Source organism: Barbus barbus (genome assembly GCF_936440315.1).
Source record: "Barbus barbus genome assembly, chromosome: 27".
In the NCBI taxonomy this organism is placed as follows: domain Eukaryota; kingdom Metazoa; phylum Chordata; class Actinopteri; order Cypriniformes; family Cyprinidae; genus Barbus; species Barbus barbus.
In genome coordinates this window covers 11,006,259-11,029,547 of record NC_136755.1, presented here as the reverse complement: position 1 = coordinate 11,029,547, position 23,289 = coordinate 11,006,259, and the positions used below count along the sequence as shown (strand labels likewise).

The following is a 23,289-nucleotide window of genomic DNA, read 5'->3' as shown; positions in this document are numbered from 1 at the left end:
TTGTCAATTTTTATTTTTGAAATCACTAGATGAAGCATCCCTCATGTAGAGTGTATGTAGAACAGTTCATAGTGGGCAAATTATGTAAACAGTGTGGATGCACAACTAAAGACACCACTTTGTCTCCTTTCAAATTCAAGTTTTGCAGCTGTATGTATCGCTTACCTTCTCGTTTAATTACCATTCATAAATGTGCACCCAGCTTCACTCCTGTGGCTTGATAAGGACACTAATGACTCATGTGATTTGGGACTTAAGAGATGCTTTTTGTTCAAGAGTGGCAATATATTACATGTTAATTACACAGGATCTAATGTGTTTCTTGAAATTTACAATATTTCATTGGATGAGAGATATTGAAGCTCTTAATTAGCCGCCATCCGGGAGCACCAGCGTGGCATTATCTGGAAAGCTCCATCAAGCCCAATGTGCTCTCCCAAGGTGACCAGGAAGTACCTATAATAGTAGGGTCTTGGAAAAAGCGGCATCGGAAGAGGATGGCAGCCTACCGTGATTTATCCGAAAGCCGTAATGACATCATTCTCGCCACATGAGAAACATAAATTAGGCCTATCTCTAATGGAGGTCCCGGGCTTCTCTGTCAGCCAGAGGTCTCTCGCTTTCTCCATCTCTCTCGCTTATGAGATTTCATGCTGCGCCTTTGGCAGGGCGGCTCAGGTTCTCCCAGGAGAGAATGAGCTGACATGTGAAGATTTATTACTCCTTCCACACGTCAACGCATTCATCGTCCATCCTTCAATCACTGGCACAAAATACCCGTTTGAGATTTTACAGATGTCCTTTGCTATATAAAAACACTGTCTTTCACGCAGCCTTCTTTTATTGTTTACAAAACTGTAAATGCTGCAAGATCAGCTGCTGTGTTCCCATTGCAGAAACGGGTCGCGTTGAGATATCATCATACGCCATCATACTATCATAAAGAGACATGTACACTTCATCTGTGAGTGATGAGAGTCATCTTTCAGGACAGATGTTCATGTTCTGTCCATCATAGGAACGCTGTGCGGTGCAGCTTTGGAGATCCCACAACAATGAACGCAGCAGCTGGCATGGAAGCTCAGAGCAACATGTTTGTAATAGTCTGACTCAAGGAAGGCTATAATACCTGAGGAGAGTTAACATTAGAATTTGCGTTCATCTCAGGAGCCATGGTGGCATTAACAGTTGTTTGGATCATTGACATTTACTAATTGTTGTGGTCTTGTGATCGTCAGGTGTTCGATGGGATGGATTATAAGAATAAGAATTCTCATTTTTGATTTCATGGTGATTTAAGTACCATTTCTTGCTTTTACAGGAAATCAGAGGAGGAAGTGGACATGGATAAAGTGACAGCTGCCATGGTGTTGACCAGCCTGTCCACTAGTCCTCTGGTGCGCAGCCCTCCTGTAAAAGTTAGCGGTAAGTCATTTTAGATCACAACCACATCGTATCTCAGCCCTCATGAAATAATTTTCACACTGTCTGCTTTGAGCTGCAGAAATGGCTTGCTCTACACTCAGCTATTTCCTGTTTTCACAGTCACATGTGCATGAAAAACTGTCACATGAGACCATAGTGCACTAGTTCAGCTGTCATGAGACTGACTTTTGCGGTCTTGTCTCAAAGCTGTCATCTACTAATAACTTAAAGGGGCCATATTCTAGTAGCATTTTATTCCCTGAAGTACTTTTAAATGTTAGTAAAGGCATCTTGCACTAAAACAGTCATAATTTAGTTTTAACGGCCATTCATATTCTCTATCTGACCTCCCACAGTTTTTAACACTATACCTTTAAGAATGACTTTGTTTGCCATTGTACTTGAAACTTTTTAGATGCTGCCATGAAAATAGTCTTTTGTGTTGACGTGCCATAAATGTAGACCTTTATACTGTATGTAAATGGCCTCTGTTATGATTGGCTATCCGCTTTGCATATGCAAGGATGGGTACGAAGTTATTTTAACCTAACAATACTATATCAGTATGTTTTCACAGAAAAAATCATTATTTTGAGGAAGATTCAAGACTCACAATGAGCTAAAACACAATCAAAGAAAGAAACAAAAAAGTCCAAGGGAAACAAGTAAAAGTACAATCATGTTGTACATCATGTGGCCCCTTTAAGACATTCATGAGGACGTGTTATAACTTTTGAAGGGCTTAAATGAGTAGTATAATTGTGGCTTTTATGTAATATAATTAGGACTTTAACTCTGTTATTACAGTATGTTACAGCACCGCTGCACACTGGGAGTTTCATAAACTAACATGACATTTATGTCTTTTCACTCCTCATTACACTTAATAGAAAGTTTAGTGTATTATAAAGCAGTATATATGTCTGGATGATGGTAATTACTGCACTTAATGTGTCTTTATGCTTTCACCGTGTCTCTCCATACAGAGGGTCTGAACGGCTCATGGAAGGACGGAGGCTTTACTCCATCCAGCTACAGCAGCAGTGGATATTGGAGTTGGAGTGCACCCAGTGACCAGTCCAACCCATCCACGCCGTCCCCACCCCTGTCCGCTGACAGCTTCAAACCCTTTCGGATGCCCAGCCTCAGCGGCCCATCAGATGACAACATCGATGAGCATGATGGGAACAGCTTGCTGTTTGATGAACCCATCCCCCGCAAACGCAAGGTGAGCCGCTGTCATCTCACCTTCACTTATGGAGATTTCATCAGGCGTAACTTAGTTAAACATTACTATAGGAATAATGGATAAAGGGGGATAATAGATTTACGACAAGCTGCACAAAAATCCACAGCCACCCTGCCGTACATGTTTCTGGCAGGGTTTGTGATCACTGAAGTGAAATTTAAATGCAATTTAAAGAGAGACAAAGACTTGTATTTGAGTGCTGAATACTAGTGGGTCGATTTGCATAGGCACAAAAAACAGCTTGTGCAAATATTGAATATTTGTAAAAAAAAAAAAAAACAGTATTATTATTATAATTATTAGCAATGCAACTGACACGTTCAAGGCCCAGAAAGGTAGTAAGGATATCATTAAAATAGTCTATGTGGCATCAGTGGTTCAACCTTAATTTTATGAAGCTATGAGAACACTTTTTGTGTGCAAAGAAAATAAAAATAACGACTTTATACAACAATTTCTTCCTTTCCATGTCAAAATTCGATGCGCGTTCAAGAGAGTACCACACGTGTGTGGTGATGCACAAAAAGTCTTCTCGTAGCTTCATAAAATTACGGTTAATTCACTGATGTCACATGGACTATTTTATCAATGTCCTTACTGCCTTTTTGGGCTTTGAACGTGGCAGTTGTGTTGCTGTCTATGCAGGGTCAGAAAACTCTCAGATTTCATCAAAAATATCATAATTTGTGATTAAAGATGAACAAAGGTCTAACGGCTTTGGAATGACATGAGGGTGAGTAGTTAATGACAGAATGTTCAACCATGACTTTAATGCCTTTCAACCCTTGAAGTTTATGGCAATTGTACATGTATGTATTTTTAAGGGTGCTAAAGTTACTGTATGTGATTCAAGTGATTTGATTAATTCCAGTTTATTTACAATATAAATTATATACAGAATCTTCAGGACCCAAAGTATGCATTTCAATTGCTATTTATTTAACAGATATGATACAACAATCGTCCAACCCTAATCAAAGAACTGCAGCCACAAACCACTGCAAAAAACCTCTTTGTTCAGTGCATTTCACCTGTGTGTTTCAATGCAGTAGAAGAAATATGCAGTTTGAGACCTGAATCATGATTCGATTATTTTAATTGATTGACAGACCTTGTAATTTGTCTTTTTATTCCTGTGTGTGACAAGACTATGTCCTGAATTTAGAGGTGTGTAGAAGTGATTTATATGTGGTCTTATATTTGCTTTGCAGACAGATTATTTGAGAAGTCGTGGGCACATATTTCTTCACTTTTAATAACACACTGTCCTCTCTAGGATGTGGCTCATTTGGAAGTGCCGTTACTAGACATGATGATGCTGTGTAGAGAGGCAATTTACTTGTCTTTACGAAGATAAGTTACCAATGCAGTTGGCTGCTCACAGGCACCAATCTATTTTATCTTCCAGCTCGTCAGGCTCATGTCAGGTGCATCCCAGATTCTGTCAGTCTTCCCTCATTTGTGGGAATGAATAGGCCTCCTTTATCTCTGTTATTGTCTCCCCAGCTTAGGATTCCAGGACAACAGCAGTGCCAGTGTTTGTCAGTGCCCCGTTTTCATTATCACTACTATAATGTAGAATATGCATTTCATGGACATATTATACAGAAATAATTAAGCAACTTTTCATTATGTTATTACATATATATATATATATATATATATATTTTTTTTTTTTTACTATTTATTGAGTTGTATTTTGTGGAACAGTAGTACAAAACAAAAAGCAGCTGTACAAATTTAAAACCCACCCCAGCCCATCACACCCCTTGGTAGACTTAAATAAATAAAATAACAATAATAAACACATATTAATAGATAGACAAATAACAATAAAATAATTTTTACAAAGATTTTAGAAAAGATGCAACATTAAAAGCTGAATGCCATGAATTTACAGTTTTCACATTAGATCCATGTATACGAGAAGTAGAGAGTTCCATTGAGATAATGTCCAACAAATACACAGTCCAGGTTCATCTGTCCGTTGTGTGAGGAGGATTCCAACGGTTGACTAGCAATTTTTTGCTGCTGTGAGAGCAGCTAACAGTAAATATCTTTGTTGGACAGACAAGGTGAAGTCCCAAAAGTCATTCATGAAAAAATGGCGCGGAGTCGAACATATCTCAGTACCCAACAAATATGATAGGTCCTGTGAGAGTCCAAAAAGGTGAGCGAGAGGGGCACTCCCCCAAAAAAATGCAAAAACGTGCCTAAAACTCCTTAGGAGCAGAGATTACATTTAGGAGAAGACGACAGATTCATATAAAAAAATTTCATTGGATTCAAGTAAACCCTATGCAGCAATTTCCAATGAATCATTTGGTGATTAGGGTTTTTAGAAGACAATTTAAACATACCCCATACCTGATCGGAAAATAAAACATGCACATCCTCATTAAGATCCTTAGCCCAAACAGTTGTAATAGATAAAGGTTTGTATGAATGCTCAAGAAGAAAGAGATAGATGACTGAAGCAGAGGAGGGAGATTCCTCAGAAGGAAGGATTAGTTTGAGCAAAGGGTGAACAGGCAGTTGAGAGTTCCAAGGCACCCCATACGCCCATTGGGCCGATCTAATACGCAAATACATAATAAAGGAGGTGCCTGGCAGATTATATTGAGTTAAGATTCTGGAAGGATTTTAAACCACTATCATCATAGATATCTCCCTGAGTGTTTACTTTATTATGAGTCCATTGCGGACAATGAAATGGAGTACTGCCTGACAAAAGGTTGTTATTGTGGAAAATAGGTGAATGCCTATGCCATTTTGTAGCTAGTTGTGAACGTCTTTCAACATCCCTCCATGTGGAGAGGAGATGGGTTACAATGGGACCTGAAAAAATAACATGCATCCATTTATACGGATAAACAATTGATTACTCAATTGCTCTCCAAGACACAGAAGTGTCAGGATCAAGCCAAACTGCTAAAGGGCAGAGGGAAAAGGCTTGAGCATGCAGTCTAAAATTAGGGAAAGAAAGACCTCCATGTAATCTACATCGTTGAAAGGCAGTCAGTTTAATACGAGGACGTTTCCCATCCCATATATACCGTGAAACACATGCATCTAGTTTATTCCAGTAGCCAACCGGTGGAGCGAGAGGAATCATGGAAGAAAAGAGATTCATACGTGGTAGAACATTCATTTTAATCGCCAATATACGGGCCTGAAAAGAAGTAGGAAGACGAGACCAATTTTCCAAATCTGAGGAGGCTTTGGCTAGAATACCATTATAGTTTTTTGAGACTATTTCCTGCAGGGAAGGAAAAACATCTATCCCCAAGTTTTGAACCAATTGAATAGATATAAAAAGGGACATGGAATCAATTTTAGAATTGAGGGTAAGTAAACATGACTTACTCCAATTAATTTTAAACCTAGAGAGAGATACAAACTTGTCAAATAAATTCAACATGAGGAATAGAATGTGACGGCTTCTCCAAAAACAATAAGATATCATCAGCAAACAAAGAAATATGATGATGAGTATTCCGTATATTTATGGGAGAAATAGTTTCAGATTGTCGGACCGCTTGAGCTAAGGGTTCTAAGGATAGGGCAAATAACAGAGGAGACAGCGGGCAACCCTGACGAGTACCTCGATGTATAAAGAATGGGTTAGAGAGAACGGCACCTGTGAGAACAGTGGCTGCTGGATTGGCATACAGAACTTTTATCATATTTATGAAACTCAATCCCAGACCCAGATGCTGTAGAACCGCCCATAAATAGTTCCATTCTAGCTGGTCAAAAGCTGTCATTGCATCTAGAGATAATACTGTGCAAGGGGAGGACCAACTATTATTTGAATTAATAATATGATATAACCTGCGTATCCGAAGCGGAGCAAGATTTAATGTTTGGTCATGATGAACTAGTCTATTCATAAATTTCTCTAGACGACGAGATAGTACTTCAGCATATAATTTAACATCAGTCTCTATCAAAGAAAGTAGCCGGTAACTAGAACAGGAAGTCAGATCTTTATCTTTTTTTAACAAGAGAGAAATAACAGCTATATTAATAGATGGGTGAAATGAGCCTTGAGTAACTGAAAAATTTCCCATGGTGCAATCATGGTTATCATGTTATTAAATGGTTAAACTGTGGTACTTTGTTGTACTGAAAAATGTTTTTATCAATATGTTAACATGTGCATTGTCACTCTAAGGTACTTCAAAAATACCATGATGCTTCAGCTTCTGTGGTATTTGGGCCTTTCGCACCGCAGGAACCTTTCCAAACTAATTGTGAAACTACCCACTTTTTGGCGTGTTCGCAACGCAGGAACTAGGAACGGTTTTAGTTCTAGGAACTCCGTTTGGAGGCTCCTACTTCAGAGGAGGGTCTAAAACAGTTCTAGGAACTATCGGTGACATAAGTGTACGCTGATTGGCCAAACGCCCACGAAACACCGGCTACCCGGCCTTTTTAAAAAGCCACGAAAACATATTTACTCCACGAACATGGAAAACAGCGATAACGTCATTTACCTGTTGTCTGCAGTGTGGTGTTCTTTTCTCAGCTTCGATGATATGTAACACTGCAAGTTGTCATCAAAATTTAGTCTCTTAGCCCAACTAACTACAAAGCCACGGTGTACCATTAAAAGCTGTGGTAAGTAGTTCATTGTACACTGACCATTAAACATATTCATGATATAAAAAAGTGATATTATAGAAATTTCATAATTACTGTCACCAGTGCCACTATCACAAAAAACTAATACTAACCTAAATTAAAAACAAACAAACAAAAGCACACTGAAGACAAGTAAACAGTCAGCAATTAAATAAGAATAAGAAACTAATTACAAGCAATAGGACAAAAAAAAAAAAACAGTAGAACAAATAAGAAATGCTAGTTGGGCTGGACGATATATCGAACGCGATGATCAAAATCTCCATCACCTGCTTACTGACGAGATGCACATGATCATCGTGTTCGATATTTCGCTCGGCCCTAACACATTGTAGGCTATAAAGTAATCAAATGTATAAAAACCCTGCATATTCTTCACTGTGTAAATTAAATATTTCTTAAAGTTACAAAAGTGACTTAGTTAAGAGCCGTGAGAAATTCTCTCTCTTTTGTTGTTTGATTTACATGAATGACAGACAGCAGGAATATTAGACTGCTGTGACTTTAAGAGCTGCCTGGATTCAATACACTGTTATATGTTTTCTTTCTCAGCTGTTTGCTTTCACTTAAAACCTAAATAACTGTGTCTACAAGGATACTTGCAAAGATGGGCATTTTGACATACACTGTAAAAAAAAAAGAAAAGTTGAGCCAACTTAAAATTAAGGCAACCAGCTTCAGCAGATTTTTGAGTTCTCAATTTGTTGTTTTACGTTTATACAACAAAAAGTTGAGAATCTCCTACAAAAATAAGTTGAGAGAACTAAAAAATCTGCTGAAGCTGGTTGCCTTAATTTTAGTTTTTTTTTTTTTTTAGTGTACGTGTGTGTATTTAACCGATCAAGGCCTATAAAGTGGCAAAAATAACTCCGTTCAATACTCCCACGCTCTATGAACACAGTCTTCATGTACGCTTATAACGAAATTTACTTTCACTGCTGATTGCATTTCAATGGCTTAAAATCACTTGTTTTTAAACCGAAATGCTAAAAACACATGCAAACAATACGTTTTGGTTGCCATGTAGCACAGCCACAACACATGAGTGTGTAATCGTGATAGAGACAATAGCCCAAAATCTCTACCGTGTCGCATTTATATAATTAATAACGCTGTTGATGAATAAGTGCCGTTCCTTTTAGAATAATTTCTAGGAATTGGTTTGGATCCATTAGCTGCCTCCCAACATCAATCAGTCATATCTCAGTGTCTTTCCTGGCAGCGTCTTCTAAAGAGCCTTTCCTAAAAGAAGAAAAATGGCAAAGCTTTCTGCTTTGACCTTCAGCTGCCTTCTAGAGAGTTGACTTCAACATGAGGACACCAGCCAGTTTGAACTGTGTTATTAATTAGTAGCTGGTTTATAGCACAGGGAATTGTGGCGCTGTTGTCATCCAGGGACATGACGAACCGATTAAGCGGGAAGGAGCTGCTTCGTTTGCCAGATCAACACAATGGCTATCTAGTGAAAATTAAATTAGCGTCACAACAATGGTAAACAAACGTACCGCATGCCACTGGCATAATAGCATATGTCGAGAGATCGAAGTATTAAGACTTTCATCTTCACTTATGCTCACTTGTGCTTTCAACTCGAGTGCAGTTTTGACACGGGAGCAGCAGCTCTTAAATGACAATTGTGTAATTAGTGCAGACACACTGTGTGAAAGAAGACGAGATTTGAAAGACTGTGCTATAGTGTCACTCTCAATGCAGACCAATTACTAGCCTCGGAATAAAGCAAGAGAGACGCCCAAGGTGGGCGTCCTTTTGAGGCTCTGGGCTCCGCTCGCACCCCTTGCATCCCCCTGTGTCAGTTCTTTGTGAGCGTCTGAATGCTGGGGACAAGAGGTCTGCTGATTGATGTAGATTAGTGTTCTAACTGTGCACCTGTGTCCCTGACAGAACTCCATGAAGGTGATGTTCAAGTGTCTGTGGAAGAACTGTGGGAAGGTCTTGAGCACAGCCGCCGGGATCCAAAGGCACATTCGAACTGTCCACCTGGGGTAAGGCACCTGTGGCAAAAATGTCTCTTAACAATACAATACATTTTAACCATTTTCAGCACAAACATGCCTCCGTTCTACACTTTATTTGCCTTGTGCATTAACGCTAATACACACTGTTAATGAGAGGGGTGTTTGTTACAGTACCATTCAAATGTTTGGGTCAGTTCTGATGAACTATCAATTCATCAGAGAATTCTGAAAAACAAAATAGCGTGGTTTCCACAAAAATCATTTAGCAGCACAACTGTTTTCAATAATACAATGTTTCTTGAGTAGCAAATCAGCATATTAGAATGATTTCTGAAGAATCACGTGACCCTGAAATGTGGAGTAATGATGCTGAAAATTCAGCTTTGAATCACAGGAATAAATGCATGATGTTTCTGTATTTTTGATCAAATAAATGCACCCTTGGTGAACATGAGACTTTTTTTTTCAGAAATATTTAAAAGGCTTACCAACCCGAAACTGTTAAATGGTAGTATACGGTATGTAAAATTAAATCCATAAAGTGTGGGAAAATTCTTAAATAATTGCAGATTTTTGTCATGTTCCGTGCACTTCCCTGTGTAACCACACAGATATTTTTATAGTCATGCTTGCACCTCAAAATAAACCCAATACATCAGCATGTGCATACAAAAAAAAGTTACAATTTCTTTAACATTCACATTTATTGCTTAAAAAAAAAACACTTTTCCAAAGTACGTTTCTCATCAGACAGAAACCAGTTCACATTATTATGGTGTTACACCATCTCTTGGCTGACATCCATCACAGTGAACTCTGGATAGCCTATAGTGAGAGATAAGAGACTGCAGCCTGCTCCTGATTCAATGTCAAAACATGAGACTAATTCCAGCAGGATTATCACCACACTTACACTATTACTGCTGGGCACAAAGTAATGACAGCAAAGGCCAGATGATTGTGAAGGAAGGTTTGTTTCTTTCAGCTGAAGTCTAATTAAACCGCGTTAAGTGTCAGTACTGCTGGAAGATACCAGAAGGTTTCTAAGATCTCATCTTTCAGAAATATGGTTCAGTAGAAGGACATGCGAAACTAACAGTTATGCTTGAAGTAACTGTTAAAACATTCAACATATCACGTATGATATGTCCAATTATGGTATGTGAAGTATAATGTTGTACATAATTATAATTATTAAAATATGAAATCAGTCAATTTATTTAAAATTTATTTTCAGTATCTTTGCATGACTGTACAATTGATAGTTTTCACATGACGTCATACCCTTATAGGAACGCCCACCTGGAGGGCAAAACGAAGCTTTGCTCCACTGACCGCCAGTTATTTTTACGCAGATTGCATTTAGTAATGTAGTAAAACGCAGATATTAAAAGGCGAAATTCACTAAACACCTTATTGATGATATATATTTTGTACAGGGAAGCAGATGAAGCCAGAATATAAACGCAATGTGCAAAGTTTCACGTTAAATGGTTTCCCATAGAAAACCATTAGAAGGAAAACACCGAACAATTAAGAATGAATGAATGAATGATGCATTTATATAGCGCTTTGTGTATTGCTGTACACCCAAAGCACTTTACAATCATGTGGGGGGGGGTCTCTCCTCAACCACCACCAGTGTGCAGCATCCACTTGGATGATGCGACGGCAGCCACAGCACAACTACACACTGCGCTCACTACACACCAGCTACAGGTGGAGAGGAGAGAGAGTCAATGAGCCAATCAAGTGTATGGGGATTATTAGGAGGCCATGATATACAAAGGCCAGTAGAGGGAATTTGGCCAGGACACCGGGGTTACACCCCTACTCTTTACGAGAAGTGCCATGGGATTTTTAATGACCACAGAGAGTCAGGACCTCGGTTTAACGTTTCATCCGAAAGACGGATTAAGCAGATTGCGTTCCTATTCCGGTCTCATCTGCTTGCCTATGTAAACTGTGCATCATTAACTATAGAGATGACTGAATTTGATATTTTACTATTACTGTTTTAAATATATTAAGGAACTTTAAGTGTTTTTACGTTTTGTTGCACTGTTTAATGATTGAAATATTGCCACGGGTGTCTAATATGGATCGCAAATGCCCAAAACTTGCATTTTGTTCACATACCTTTGTTTTATTCTTTTGAGAGGTGATCTAAGCTGTGAAACAAATGGAAAATTGACAGGCTCGTCCTGCAGTTCTATGGATGTTTTGCCCTCCAGGTCTTTGAGCCGGTCACGTGACTGAAAGCTATGAATATGACAGTAAAGTGTAGTGCTGTATAGTTTAGCGCAGAACTGTAAATACGTTATAGTAGTTGTGCACATTAAATGAAAGCAAATCACATTGTCAATATTAAAATGTTTAATTGGTTTGTCTCTCTTCAGGAGGAACTGTGACTCAGAGTGCAGTGACGGAGAGGAGGATTTCTACTACACTGAGATCAAGCTGAACACTGACTCTGTGGCGGACGGTTTGAGCAGTCTGTCTCCTGTGTCCCCGTCTGTGCTGTCCCCCCTGCCGGGTTTGGACCAGAGACAGCCGGATGGCACTAACGGAGCAAAGAGCGAGAACAGCACCACCACCCCTCTCAGCCGCTCTGCTCCCAGCGCACTCTACCTAGTGCACACAGACCACGCCTACCAGGTACAACCCAACCAATCACGATGAGCTTACATAACATTACATCACTTCAGAGATTCACTCTGATGCTCTCAGAACACAACCACTAGACAAATACAATACGGATATGACCTAGTATTTTTTTGCAATTTCAGAAAGCAAGCAGAACATTTAATATCAGAAAGCCCTCTCGATATGAAGACAGATTCGACAGGTCAAGCTGTGCATAAAGATGCCCTTCAATCACAATATAAAGCATGAAAAGGTCACACATGAGGAAAATTATGATTAGATTATGTTCCTATTAATGGGATCACGTACACTACCATTCAGAAGTTTGGGGTCAGTAGGATTGTTTTTATATTTTTGAAAGTTTCTTTATGCTCACCAAGGCTACATTTATTTAATCAAAATACATTGGAAATAGTAATACTGTGAAATATTATTACATTTTAAAATAATAGTTATCTATTTTAATATATTTTAAAATGTAATTCATTCCTGTGATGCAAAGCAGAGTTTTCAGCATCATTACTCCAGTCTTCAGCGTCACATGATCCTTCAGAAATCATTCATATATGCTGATTTGCTGCTCAAGAAACATTCCCATAACAGCTGTTTTACTTAATTATTTTTTGTGGGAACCATGATACAATTTTGAAATGAATGAATGATACAATTTTCTTGAGTCTTTGATGAATAGGAAGTTACAAAGAACAGCATTTATTTGAAATAGAAATCTTTTGTAACATTATAAATGTCTTTATTATATTTAAAAAATGTAATACATCCTGGCTGAAATTGAATGGTAGTGTACAAAGACAATGGCTCAACATGTGGAAAAAAGGTTATTTTTGTAAACGGAAACTTGAGAACTATTTTTTAATATATCAATTTAGAATAAATTTGACTATGTACAGTTTTAAAAAATACAAATTAAAACTTGTATTACATTTTTACAAAATTGCATGAATAACTAAACACTGAAATTGTAAACCAAAGCACAAAAACAAAATAATAAAACTTGAAATTAATAAAATATAATGTAATAATAACCCTGTTAAACAATGTTTGTAAAAACTATACTGAACTGTCACAGCTTTTAATTGACCAATAGCAGGGTGACCAATAAAGGAAAGCCTATTTTTTGTGGTTATTTACATACATACAGCCCAGTCATAATCACGGGCCCGTGGAGACTACAGTATATCAGTGTGACTGTCAATCCACAGGCCACTGCCCCCGTCACCATCCCCTCCACCAGCTCCACTGGCTTCACCCCCTCCAGCAGCAATTTCAGTATCTCCTGGCAGTCCCCACCCGTCACATTTACTGGCACCTCTGTGAGTACACACACACACACGTTCCTGTGCCCATCACACACATGCACACACTGAACTACAGTGTGCCTTGCAATAGACTGTCCCTTTAGACACAGTAGAGTCCTGACCGATTGTGTTTCATAATCGTCTACTGATCTACCACAGTTTGGCCTCTCTCTCATTGATGTCAGGTAACTCAAATGTGCAAACACAACTGTGAGATGCGAGTCAGTATCCCAACACTGATACATAACCGAATACACAAATGCTTACAAAACAAGCTGAACAGGCTGAATTTTATGCTCCGTGTCTCTATAAATTGTGCGTTAACATTTTTATGACAGGAAATGGATGAATGATGTCTTTGGCCTTGTGTGAGGGATGTTAACTCTCTCTCTGTCTGACTGCAGGCCTCTCCCACTCACAGCCGGATGCAGGGCTTTGGGGAGCAGCGCTCTCAGACCATTGCAGTGCTCTCATCTCCCCCCAGAGCCGCAGGCTCACTCAGGTACAGGCTTAACTACACTTCCTTTCAGTCTTAAATTAAGAGTTTCACATCAGAAGAAATGAGCGTAGTAAAGCAAAAGCTGTGTAAAATAGCTAGACTTGATGAAAGCTGGAGGTGTGGCTCCCGTAAGGGACATTCTTACACATTTTATGAGTGTCCAGAATCTAGTCACACATCATAAACTCTTTAAGTAGTGTGGAAAAGTACAATCAATAAGTTCTGCTCTCTGCTTACTTGGTATGATGCCAGAAGCATGTGAAAAGTCCATAAACCCAGTGGTGTTGTGTTAATAGGCTGTAGGATCATATTCAGATACTGGAAGGTACCATATTGGTTATCAGATATTAGATACTTTTAAAACTTACTGGTTGATATTGTATATTTAATTATGAATGCTCATTTTCTCTATCTTTACATTTAGATTTAGAGCTCCAGGCACAATATGATCTAGCAACAACTAATTATTTAATCCAATTTTAATTATGGAAGTACACATTTGTTATAAAATGTTTGCTTTTGTAATTTGAAATTTTTTTTTGTAAAACCATTTTTGTGTTTTGTGTCATGTGCTGTGCAGTAGGAAGTCACGAGGCGAGGGAAAGAAGTGTCGTAAGGTGTACGGCATGGAAAACAGAGACATGTGGTGCACGGCCTGCCGCTGGAAGAAAGCCTGCCAGAGATTTGTTGACTGAAACAGCTGCGACGGCTTACACACAAAAACAGGGTGGGCTTCCTTTGCATGCATAGCATAATGAAATACATCCCTTCTCTTTCTTACTGACCACAGCCCCACCCTGCTTCACCTTAAACCCACATGGACTTTGAGGGTCAAACCCTTATGCATTCCCTCCTAAACCAACGGACGCACTCACAATCTTTGCAGATTTCCATCTCTCCCTTTGAGGCGAGTTGCTTTACACTGCAAAAAAAAGACTTGTGATCTCTTTTTGTTTGTGTTCAGTATACTGCTTAAAATCATTCTTGTCAGTTCCTAAAGGACCAGTCAGGGCAAGACCAGCCTCTGTCAATGCTGTTTTTAAAAGAGAAGAAAGCTCTCTTTCAGACTGTGTAAGTGCTATAAAACCCACCTGGAGAAAGTGTTTCTTTTTCCAAGGGCACATTTTCTCATTTCTCCTGCCCATTTTACTAAAGGTTAAGGGTTGGACAGCCAGAAAACCCTGTCTTCTCAAGAATGTACCACCACAGGGGTTTGTTTTGGGATGCTGACTGGACAGCTCCCCTGAATGGAAATTCCTCAATGCAAAAAAAAAAAAAAAAAATCTAATAAAAAAAATAAATATGGGAAGAGAAGGACTTTCATATTCCCCTTTCAGCCGTGCTGACACAAGCAATTGCACCTACAAAGGACGGATTTTATATCTCTGGTTTTGTATTTGCATTTACCAATAGGACATTTCTTTCAGGGATGCGATCAGTAAAAGCAAAACCAGCAGTTAGATTTAACAGCAAAGAACTCAGTGCTTTTTGTCACAGGAATACCTTCTTGCTACCAAAAAGGGTTTTTTTTACGTGCCATTTTCCTTTCTTTCTTTTTTTTTTTTGCTTTATGTGTAACTGACTTCAACAGAATGAAGTTCAAAGACTGCGATCATTAAAACCCAACGGCACAGACTTGCATCAAAGTTAGCGATCGCAAGAACAGGTAACCTCTCCTTCCCATCGGACTCCATCTGCAGGAACGAACTGCATTCGTATTAGAGCCATATATGAACTGTGGTGGTTTCATGCCACAGTCTGTTGCCTAGAGAGGGTCAACCAACATGCCCAAGTAAAGAAAACTCTGCAAAGTGTTTAATTTTACCTCTGAAAGGTGAAGAGCTCTTTATCGCTCACCTTTTTCCTGACCTCACAGGTTCAAGTAGGAAGTAATAAAAATAGCAAATGCCACATCTACTCCAGCACAGGAGCAGGAAGCACTCAGATGTGGTGGTGTTATTCTACTGTAGTTGGTACAGTATCGTGTAACACGGCAGAACACTGGTCACAGGAGGATGGACGTCTTTTCACGATGGGCTTCTTTGCAAAGGATGACCAGAAAAATTGTCCCAAGACGTCAACACTTGGTTTGGCTCTTAAGGAATATGGCAGCTTGGTTGGCAATTTTGGTGGCTCTGATACAGTTTATGATATCGTCTATGTAACATCAACACAAGCTAGTTAACTCATCATCAAACTGCAAACAATGCTTATTGTGATCAACTCATTGTCTGTATACACTCACACTGTTTCCCTTTCACTTAATGTCGATATGTGTATATAGATAAGGTATATAGTATTAAACCTCCCAAACAAAATGTTTTATGCCCATCGTAACACTTGGTTTTATTGGTAGAATGGCTTTGTTCACACTGCACATAAATCAGATTTGGTTTCAAATCCGATTTCAATTATTAGATCCATTTGTTTGTACAATGTAGTCAGTATCCTATGTCTCTACATGGGTTATTTAAGAATGCTATAACTATCATTCTGCCAAGAAATTAAAAGAGACTCCCAAACATCTAAAAGTACAGTAGACTACTTGGAATCTGATTCCAATTCACACCAAGATGCATTAAATAAATATGATCTGATTTCACACCTGGTACGGATGTGGTTTGGATCTGGTTCATAAACATCAGATTTCATGCGGTTTTCTGCCGTTCAGAATACAAAAAACTTGATATACTTGAGTAGATTTTAATTCAATGTGATTTCACGCCAAAAATGGATGTGGTTTGGATCTAGTTTGTTTTATGTGGTCTTTCATAAATTCAGACTACAAAAAACTCAATGGATTCACCAACAAAAAAAAAAAAAAAAAAAATCAGAATTTTGTTGCCTGTGTGAATAAAGCCAGATACTAGATGAACAGAAAAAAACTAAAGGCATTTTAAATGTGAATCTATAATTAAGATCCATGTAAAATGAATATGCATTTAAATAACATCTCCAAGACAACACTTTTTAAAACTGCCACTGGTTTAGTGTCTTAATAGAAAAAAAGAAAATCCAGAAACGACCAAGAGTTCATGACTGTTTCTGCATTTCTTTCTGTTGACACGATTCAACAGATCTTGCAAGGAAAAGTCTCCAGGGCCTTGCGTCTTTCCGTTTGACTGGATGCAACCTGTTTGTGAAAGTACAGCTATGCTTAAGCCGCATACCAGCACCCATGGGCTCTAGCACTCCAATTCTACTCCAATGCTTATTGAAGCTTTGTGATCTCATGCCAGAGATGAAGTTGAGTTTCAATAATTAATAGCTGCATATTTTGGCCCCTCCTCTGGTGTGAGGAACATCTCAGAGGCTGCTGCTTGTCCCTCCAGTCCCTTCCTGGTGCTATTTTAGACCAAAGGGTCAAAGAGATCTCACAGGCGTTTTACGTAAGAGGGCAAGCTGATGTCTAAAGTTGTTTACATTCAGTATATAGTTGGGGAAACACTTTCCATCACGTTTCCTACAAATGAGACTTTTAGGAAGTGGGAATATATTTCAAAATGTTACCTAAAAATATGCTTTTGCCTTGGATAAGCTGTTATGTGAAGTTAAGATCACGGTGCATTTGGTTTCTAATGATGTTTCACACACCTGTCACCATGGTGCTTATGTATTGGCTGCAATTTTGTTAGCTAGGCCACGGCGCATTACTCGTGTTCATTAGGGGTGCTAGTTTTCTTATGCACAGGCCTTTGTTTTGTTGTACAACAGGAAATTTAACACACACACGGTGCATTTCAAGCTGCAACATGAGTATGGCGTGTTTTCACTATTTACTTTCTTTATCGTACACAGGTTAAACAGTATATAATGTACCTACAATACTTATATAAGCTACCTGGTAAACAGTATTTAGGACTAGTGCTGCTCATGAATAACTACTTGGGTCCATGTCTCATAGTAATGCAGTACAAAGCTTTTTTTGTTCAGATCCAGCAGGATGCTGAGGTGTTAGCTGTCTTTAGCCTAAGTAGTCTTCTCTGGTTCTGTGTAAACCGACCGTATAAGTAATTAACAACAATAACTAATAATGCTATTATATTACTCAATGTGTAACTGTTTTGATAAATATTCTAAGCTACTTTAACACACAGGTGTACAGATCCTAGGGAACAGATTAAGATGCTTCCCGTTCTGAACTTTCACCAGGTCCAGAGTTTAACACGCTAGTTTAGCCGCTTTAAAAGATGCTGAATAGTCTCACCATCTCTTTTCGATTGTGAGGAATTGATGTGAGGAAAATCTGAAAGTGCAATGTTAATCGGATGCCCATATGTCTTTGGTTGGTTTAGTGTTGGATCTGTGCAGATGTTTAGAGTGGGTGTGCATATCCCATGTCAGACTGACCTAATCTGACTGTCTTTGCGTAGACTGAATCGTTTGTGTAACTCCAAACCGCCACTCGGCTGTAGCCAGATGGCAGATGGGCCACTCAGTAGTCTACTTACATAACTTATGTGTTTGTGTCAAGCCACAAACAGCAAGAACGAGTAGAGGCCGTTGACGGGACTGAGTCTGCAAAAAAGAGGCTGTAGTCGAGAGGAACATTTCTAGACTGCACATTTAAATCTTTTAGTTATGAAACCGCATCATCAGGATGGAACTTACTCTCTTTTAGAGGGCTTATAGTCTCTGCTGTCATTGGACAGTATTGGCATTCTGCAATGCATACTACCGATAAATAGCTGCTGGGTTCCCGTAGTATATGATCAGGTCATGTCTATCCTAGGTGGAGAAGGGGCCCTGAGAGGTTTTGTTTTCCATGGAGGGGGCCAGTCCCTCTGACCGCTTTCAGGAATGTATTTGTATGAGAATATATAGGAGTCTGACTGTGCCTTGGTGAGGTCTGAGATTGTGCGTGGAGATGCACAGAAAAGCAAAGGAATGTTTCTGGTGTCGGCTTGTCTGAGTTCATTTCGTCTGGATTTAAACGTGGGAGTGGAGGCCCCTCTTTTTTACTGATTTGAGGACTAGCTCTTGCTTTTTTTCTGCTCAAAGAGTCTTTTGATGAATTTGGGGGGTGGGGGTGTCTTTTCCCGGTTGTGCTTTGTAAACTATTTTTAGCTACAATATCGTAGTTGTTTTTCTCTTGTTGTTTTCATCTCTGGTTTTGGAAACGCAGCAGGAAACGTTTAATCAACATTTCAAACAGGGGTTTGTTAAATACGGCTGCGTTTTAAGAACTGGGGAACGTTTTTCTTACAAGATGCTTAAACAGTGAGATCATCCATTATTGTCAGAGACTAAAACTTCAGCCTAACAGATAGGACCATGCACAGAAGACCTTAGCATTATGAATTGTAAGCTTAGTCGGATCCAGATAACGATTTATGTTTCCATCATGTCTCTTAAAGTAGGGCTGCATGATGTGGGGGAAAAACTTTCTGTGCATGTTTGTCATTACAAGATGAAGTTATATTGACTGCATATTGACTTAACAAATGCAAGTTATAAACGACTCAAACTCAGAGTAGATCCAGAGATGTTTATGTGGAGCAGCGTTTACTGCGACACTGAAAACACCAGATCATGAGCTGTTCATGTGCAAACGAACACTGTGCTGCACTTCAGTCTGAAACACACATTGCATATATTTATTGAATGAAATCGCAGCCTTTGTGATTTGATTATTGGATTAAGCCATTTCATGATTTGGGTTTTAATTTTGATTAATCATGCAGCCCTATCTCAAAAGATCTCAGAGAATAAGCAGGGCATAATGTAACGTTTGTCTCAAGCCTTTTTGTTGTGATAAAAAAACAACCCATCCAAAAATCCTAAACAAGTCACTTTACATCTTGAAAATAAGATGCCAAAAGACACCATGGGAATGTAGGCTCAACGCTCTGAATGGATTATCTCACTGCTGACCTTTGTCAATCAAGAACCATGTTAACCTCAAGAACTCAAAGACTGTCGCACTGGATTTTTACACTTTTTCAAGTATTTGCTGATCTAACTGTATTTTTTAATACTGCATGTGCATGCCGAAGAAAACAAACAAAAAATATGATCTGAATTTATGAATGTTGTTTGTGATGTTTTATCTGTAAAATCAGGCACAGGGCAGGCAGGCTGCTGTTACTATAGGATGACATGCAAAGTCCACTTCCTCTGAAAATGTACTAATTTTCATCATGTGATTTCAGCATCTTTTCATAGTCGCCCATTTACATGCTCTGACACAATGGGCACATTTTTAAAAGGGACAGTTCAACCCCCCAAAAAATAAATAGTGTGGATAACGGGGCCTTAAATGTTGAGAACCACTGCTATAAGCTGTTTTGTATGTAAAAAAGCAGCATGAACATTTTTCAAAACATATGTTTTTGTGTTCCAGGTAAAAACAAAGTCATGCAGATTTAGGACAGCATGGGAATGAGTAAATTACCATTTTTATTTTTGGGTGAACTATCACTTTAAGAGAGAGCGCTTGACTCTGATTGGCCGAAGCGCTGATAGAAACCGACACATTCTGCAGTCGTTCCACTGGGTCTGATTTGTTTGGCTTCTTAGACCTATACTATATTTAGCAGCATGTGCTCATATCTAGTGATTTTATTGCCCATTGAGGGGGGAGGGGGGCTGCCATAAAAACAAACAGATGCTGATGATAAAAGAACCAGCTTCTGACCATTGTAGCACAGGCAATAATAACAAATGCCTGACGGATATTACATAAGCACTTCGAAATTATCTAAAAGAGAGGATCAGTTCATCTCAAGGACCAATGTAGTCAGCCCAAACTGTGCTTTTTATTTTTGGTTCACACATTTCTGTACCATTGTCTGTTCTTTTGACATTCCTGATTTTACAAGGATTGTTTGTTAAGAATGGGCATCTGATGCCCTGTGCACATGATGGAATTCTACTGTGTAAAGAGAAAAAGGGAAAACTCAGGATGTCTTCATCTTTCATGCCGCTGCTAGCAGAAAAAAATGCAGCAGTTGAGTTGTAAAGCCATAAAAGTAAAAGAGGTGTGTTTGGGTGACCCATGCCATTTACCAAAATTATTATTTTGACCAGTAAGCAATGTCTAGACTATATTCAATAACTGTGTATTATTCATTATTGCACACTAACTATATGTATATTGAAGCTGTTCATTGAAGAAGGTACTTGATGTCTCTATGCCAATGTGAAGGATAAAGTCATTGATGGGGGACAGATTTTATTGTAGATGCAATAGCTATAAATAAATGGATGGTATATTTATATGCTTATAAAAGAAAATATTGTTATCCTTAAGAGGGACACCCTTAATTTGGCAGGTTTTCAAAAAAAAGGAAAACAAAAAGACTTGATTGTACCATATTATGCATATGACTTTGTGACATTATCACTAACGAACTGAGGATTAGGCTTACAGTTAAAATTGTTACTAAGGTTCAAATTCAACAAAAACCCAAAGATTATTTCTCAAATTAGATGATATATCACAGCAAATAGCAAACACTCTGTATAAATGTCACTTGAAATGAACGTAAAATGACAAAGTTAAGGTGCATTCACATTTGCGAAACTTTGGTGAATTTTTGTGGGCAAAGTAGGTCTGTTGTCAATAGCTCAGAGGTCATTTCCAAACCAAGCAGCTTTATATTGGTAAACATGTTAAATGTCCGTGTTAACAGTTCAACAAACTAGAATCTGTTGCAAAATTCGCTAGAGAACATTTTTCACCTGACGCATCCCCCACATAATATTCCTAAATGCTTGGTTTGCTAATGACATTTTGCCCCCAAAATTTCACCTTAAAGTTAAATGTGGCTGCACATTTAAGGGCCATTCACACAAAACGGGTTATGGCGTTCAAAAACGTGAAAGGGAGTGACGAGGCCCAACGAAATGTAAAAGAATGTTTTGAAACACTGGGAAACAAATTAAAAGTAGCGCACATAACTATTGAAAACGGCGCCGCGAGTACATGCGTTATTTTCTATTCCTCAGCCCTGCTTCCCGCGTGTTTTTAAATGCAAAACCACGTTCGGTGTGAACTGCCCCTTATTAAAACTCTAAAGTGTTGTTAATCCGCGTCTATTGGCGATGTAGATGTCGCCTGACACACACTGACCTGTACTTGAGGTGATGAGATAAATGAGCGGCCCTTCTCAACATTAATTACATTCATCCCGGGTTTAATACAGACGTCGCGTGCCAGTTGAAGCTGAGTGCGTCGCAGTGATGTTTCCCGCCGTTCGTTCTCGGGCTCACGTGTGTAATCCCGCGGGGCTTTGACCTCACGGGCTTCCTCGAGCTCTTCATCTCTGTAAACCCATCATAATGCAGTGCAGAAAGATGCGAGGCGCAGGTTTCAGAGGGCAACAATTAACTCTAATGGAATGAAAACAAATGTAGCCCAACGGTGTCAGAAACGAGGGCCTTAATTAGAGGATATTTTTAAGGCATCGTGCCACTATATTTTGTCATTGTGAGTGTCTTGTCTGTGTTCACTCGGATACAATTATGCAATTTTCTGCTTTAGTGCACAGGTTTACGCGGCAACACCTGACAAATATAACCCATTATATATTTTTACACCGCTCGCATTTACACGCACTAGTCTGGATTGAGGGAGCTGATGATCTTTCATTATCTGGATTTGATATAAAATATCGCAATACATTAACTGAAAGCACTTGCTTTATGTACAATGTCTTATACTGTTGATAATTGCACCGTTTTGTTTCCCCAAAATTCAATAGATTTTAATGTCCTTCCTCCTGAGGGAGAAACACTTGGTGACTGTTATTATTATTATCTATCTCACTTGCTGGCTGTACTAGTTTTTACTCTGAGCTGTGTGTAAATATGTAATTGTGCTACGGTGACAATGTTCTGGTGCTCGTCGGTGCCGCTGTTGTTGTTTTCTTTGGTGTAAAGGACCTTTCCAAGGTGCCTGTGTTCATATGGTCATGGAAAAATAAAGACGATTTTTTTTCGGCAGCTGTTTACTATACAATGTCTGCTGGTGTGTATTTATTAATCTAATTATAAAATGGCGTAATGTGATATTTCAGGAACTGGGTTTGATTATAATAGGTTGCAGACTGAATTGTTAAGAGCCAATTAGCCTTGGGTCATACTGTGTTTAGTTACACGGAGAAGAAAAGCACAATTCTTTCAAGTTTTGGAGTGTTTGCAGACCGTATGGTAGACTTTTTTTCTCTCTAAGTCAAAGACTAATTAAAATAGCCTTTAGGATATTATGTATGAATATAACTGTTTGGAAATGACTGGGAAACGGTTTGCGCGAGACACTAATAGATTTTTTAGTTATTATTTGTCCGTACGTTTATTAAGAATTTAACCCCCACATACTGTATAAATGCTAAATTTAGCACGTTAAGACTACATGGACACGTCCTGTGCGAACATAATTGAATACATTCCTGAGGACCAGAAATTGGCTTGAAAATAACAAACATACCGTTTCCAGAGCCGCTTTACACACTGTCGTCATATCTTTTAATGTAATGTCTTAATTTTGTTCATTTAGGGGGTTTTCTCAATTTGTAATTATCTATACGA

The 23,289-nt window shown here is 38.7% G+C and overlaps 1 protein-coding gene across 5 annotated transcripts in view; it reads left to right on the top strand.

Moving 5' to 3' along the window:
- LOC306846839 (zinc finger protein 704-like) overlaps positions 1-16,565 on the top strand; it is a 58,271-nt gene extending 41,706 nt beyond the window's left edge. The window contains exons 3-9 of one of the 5 annotated variants that reach the window (XM_079380472.1): positions 1,322-1,425; positions 2,412-2,653; positions 9,224-9,324; positions 11,697-11,955; positions 13,164-13,274; positions 13,664-13,761; positions 14,339-16,565. In XM_079380472.1, the coding sequence (XP_079236598.1) occupies positions 1,322-1,425; positions 2,412-2,653; positions 9,224-9,324; positions 11,697-11,955; positions 13,164-13,274; positions 13,664-13,761; positions 14,339-14,453 (1,030 nt within the window). In that variant the 3' untranslated portion in view covers positions 14,454-16,565. Of the gene's footprint in view, positions 1-1,321; positions 1,426-2,411; positions 2,654-9,223; positions 9,325-11,696; positions 11,956-13,102; positions 13,275-13,663; positions 13,762-14,338 lie in introns of all 5 variants that reach the window. The other 4 variants (XM_079380475.1, XM_079380473.1, XM_079380474.1 and 1 more) reach the window with 4 other exon arrangements.
- Positions 16,566-23,289: the final 6,724 nt, after the last annotated feature.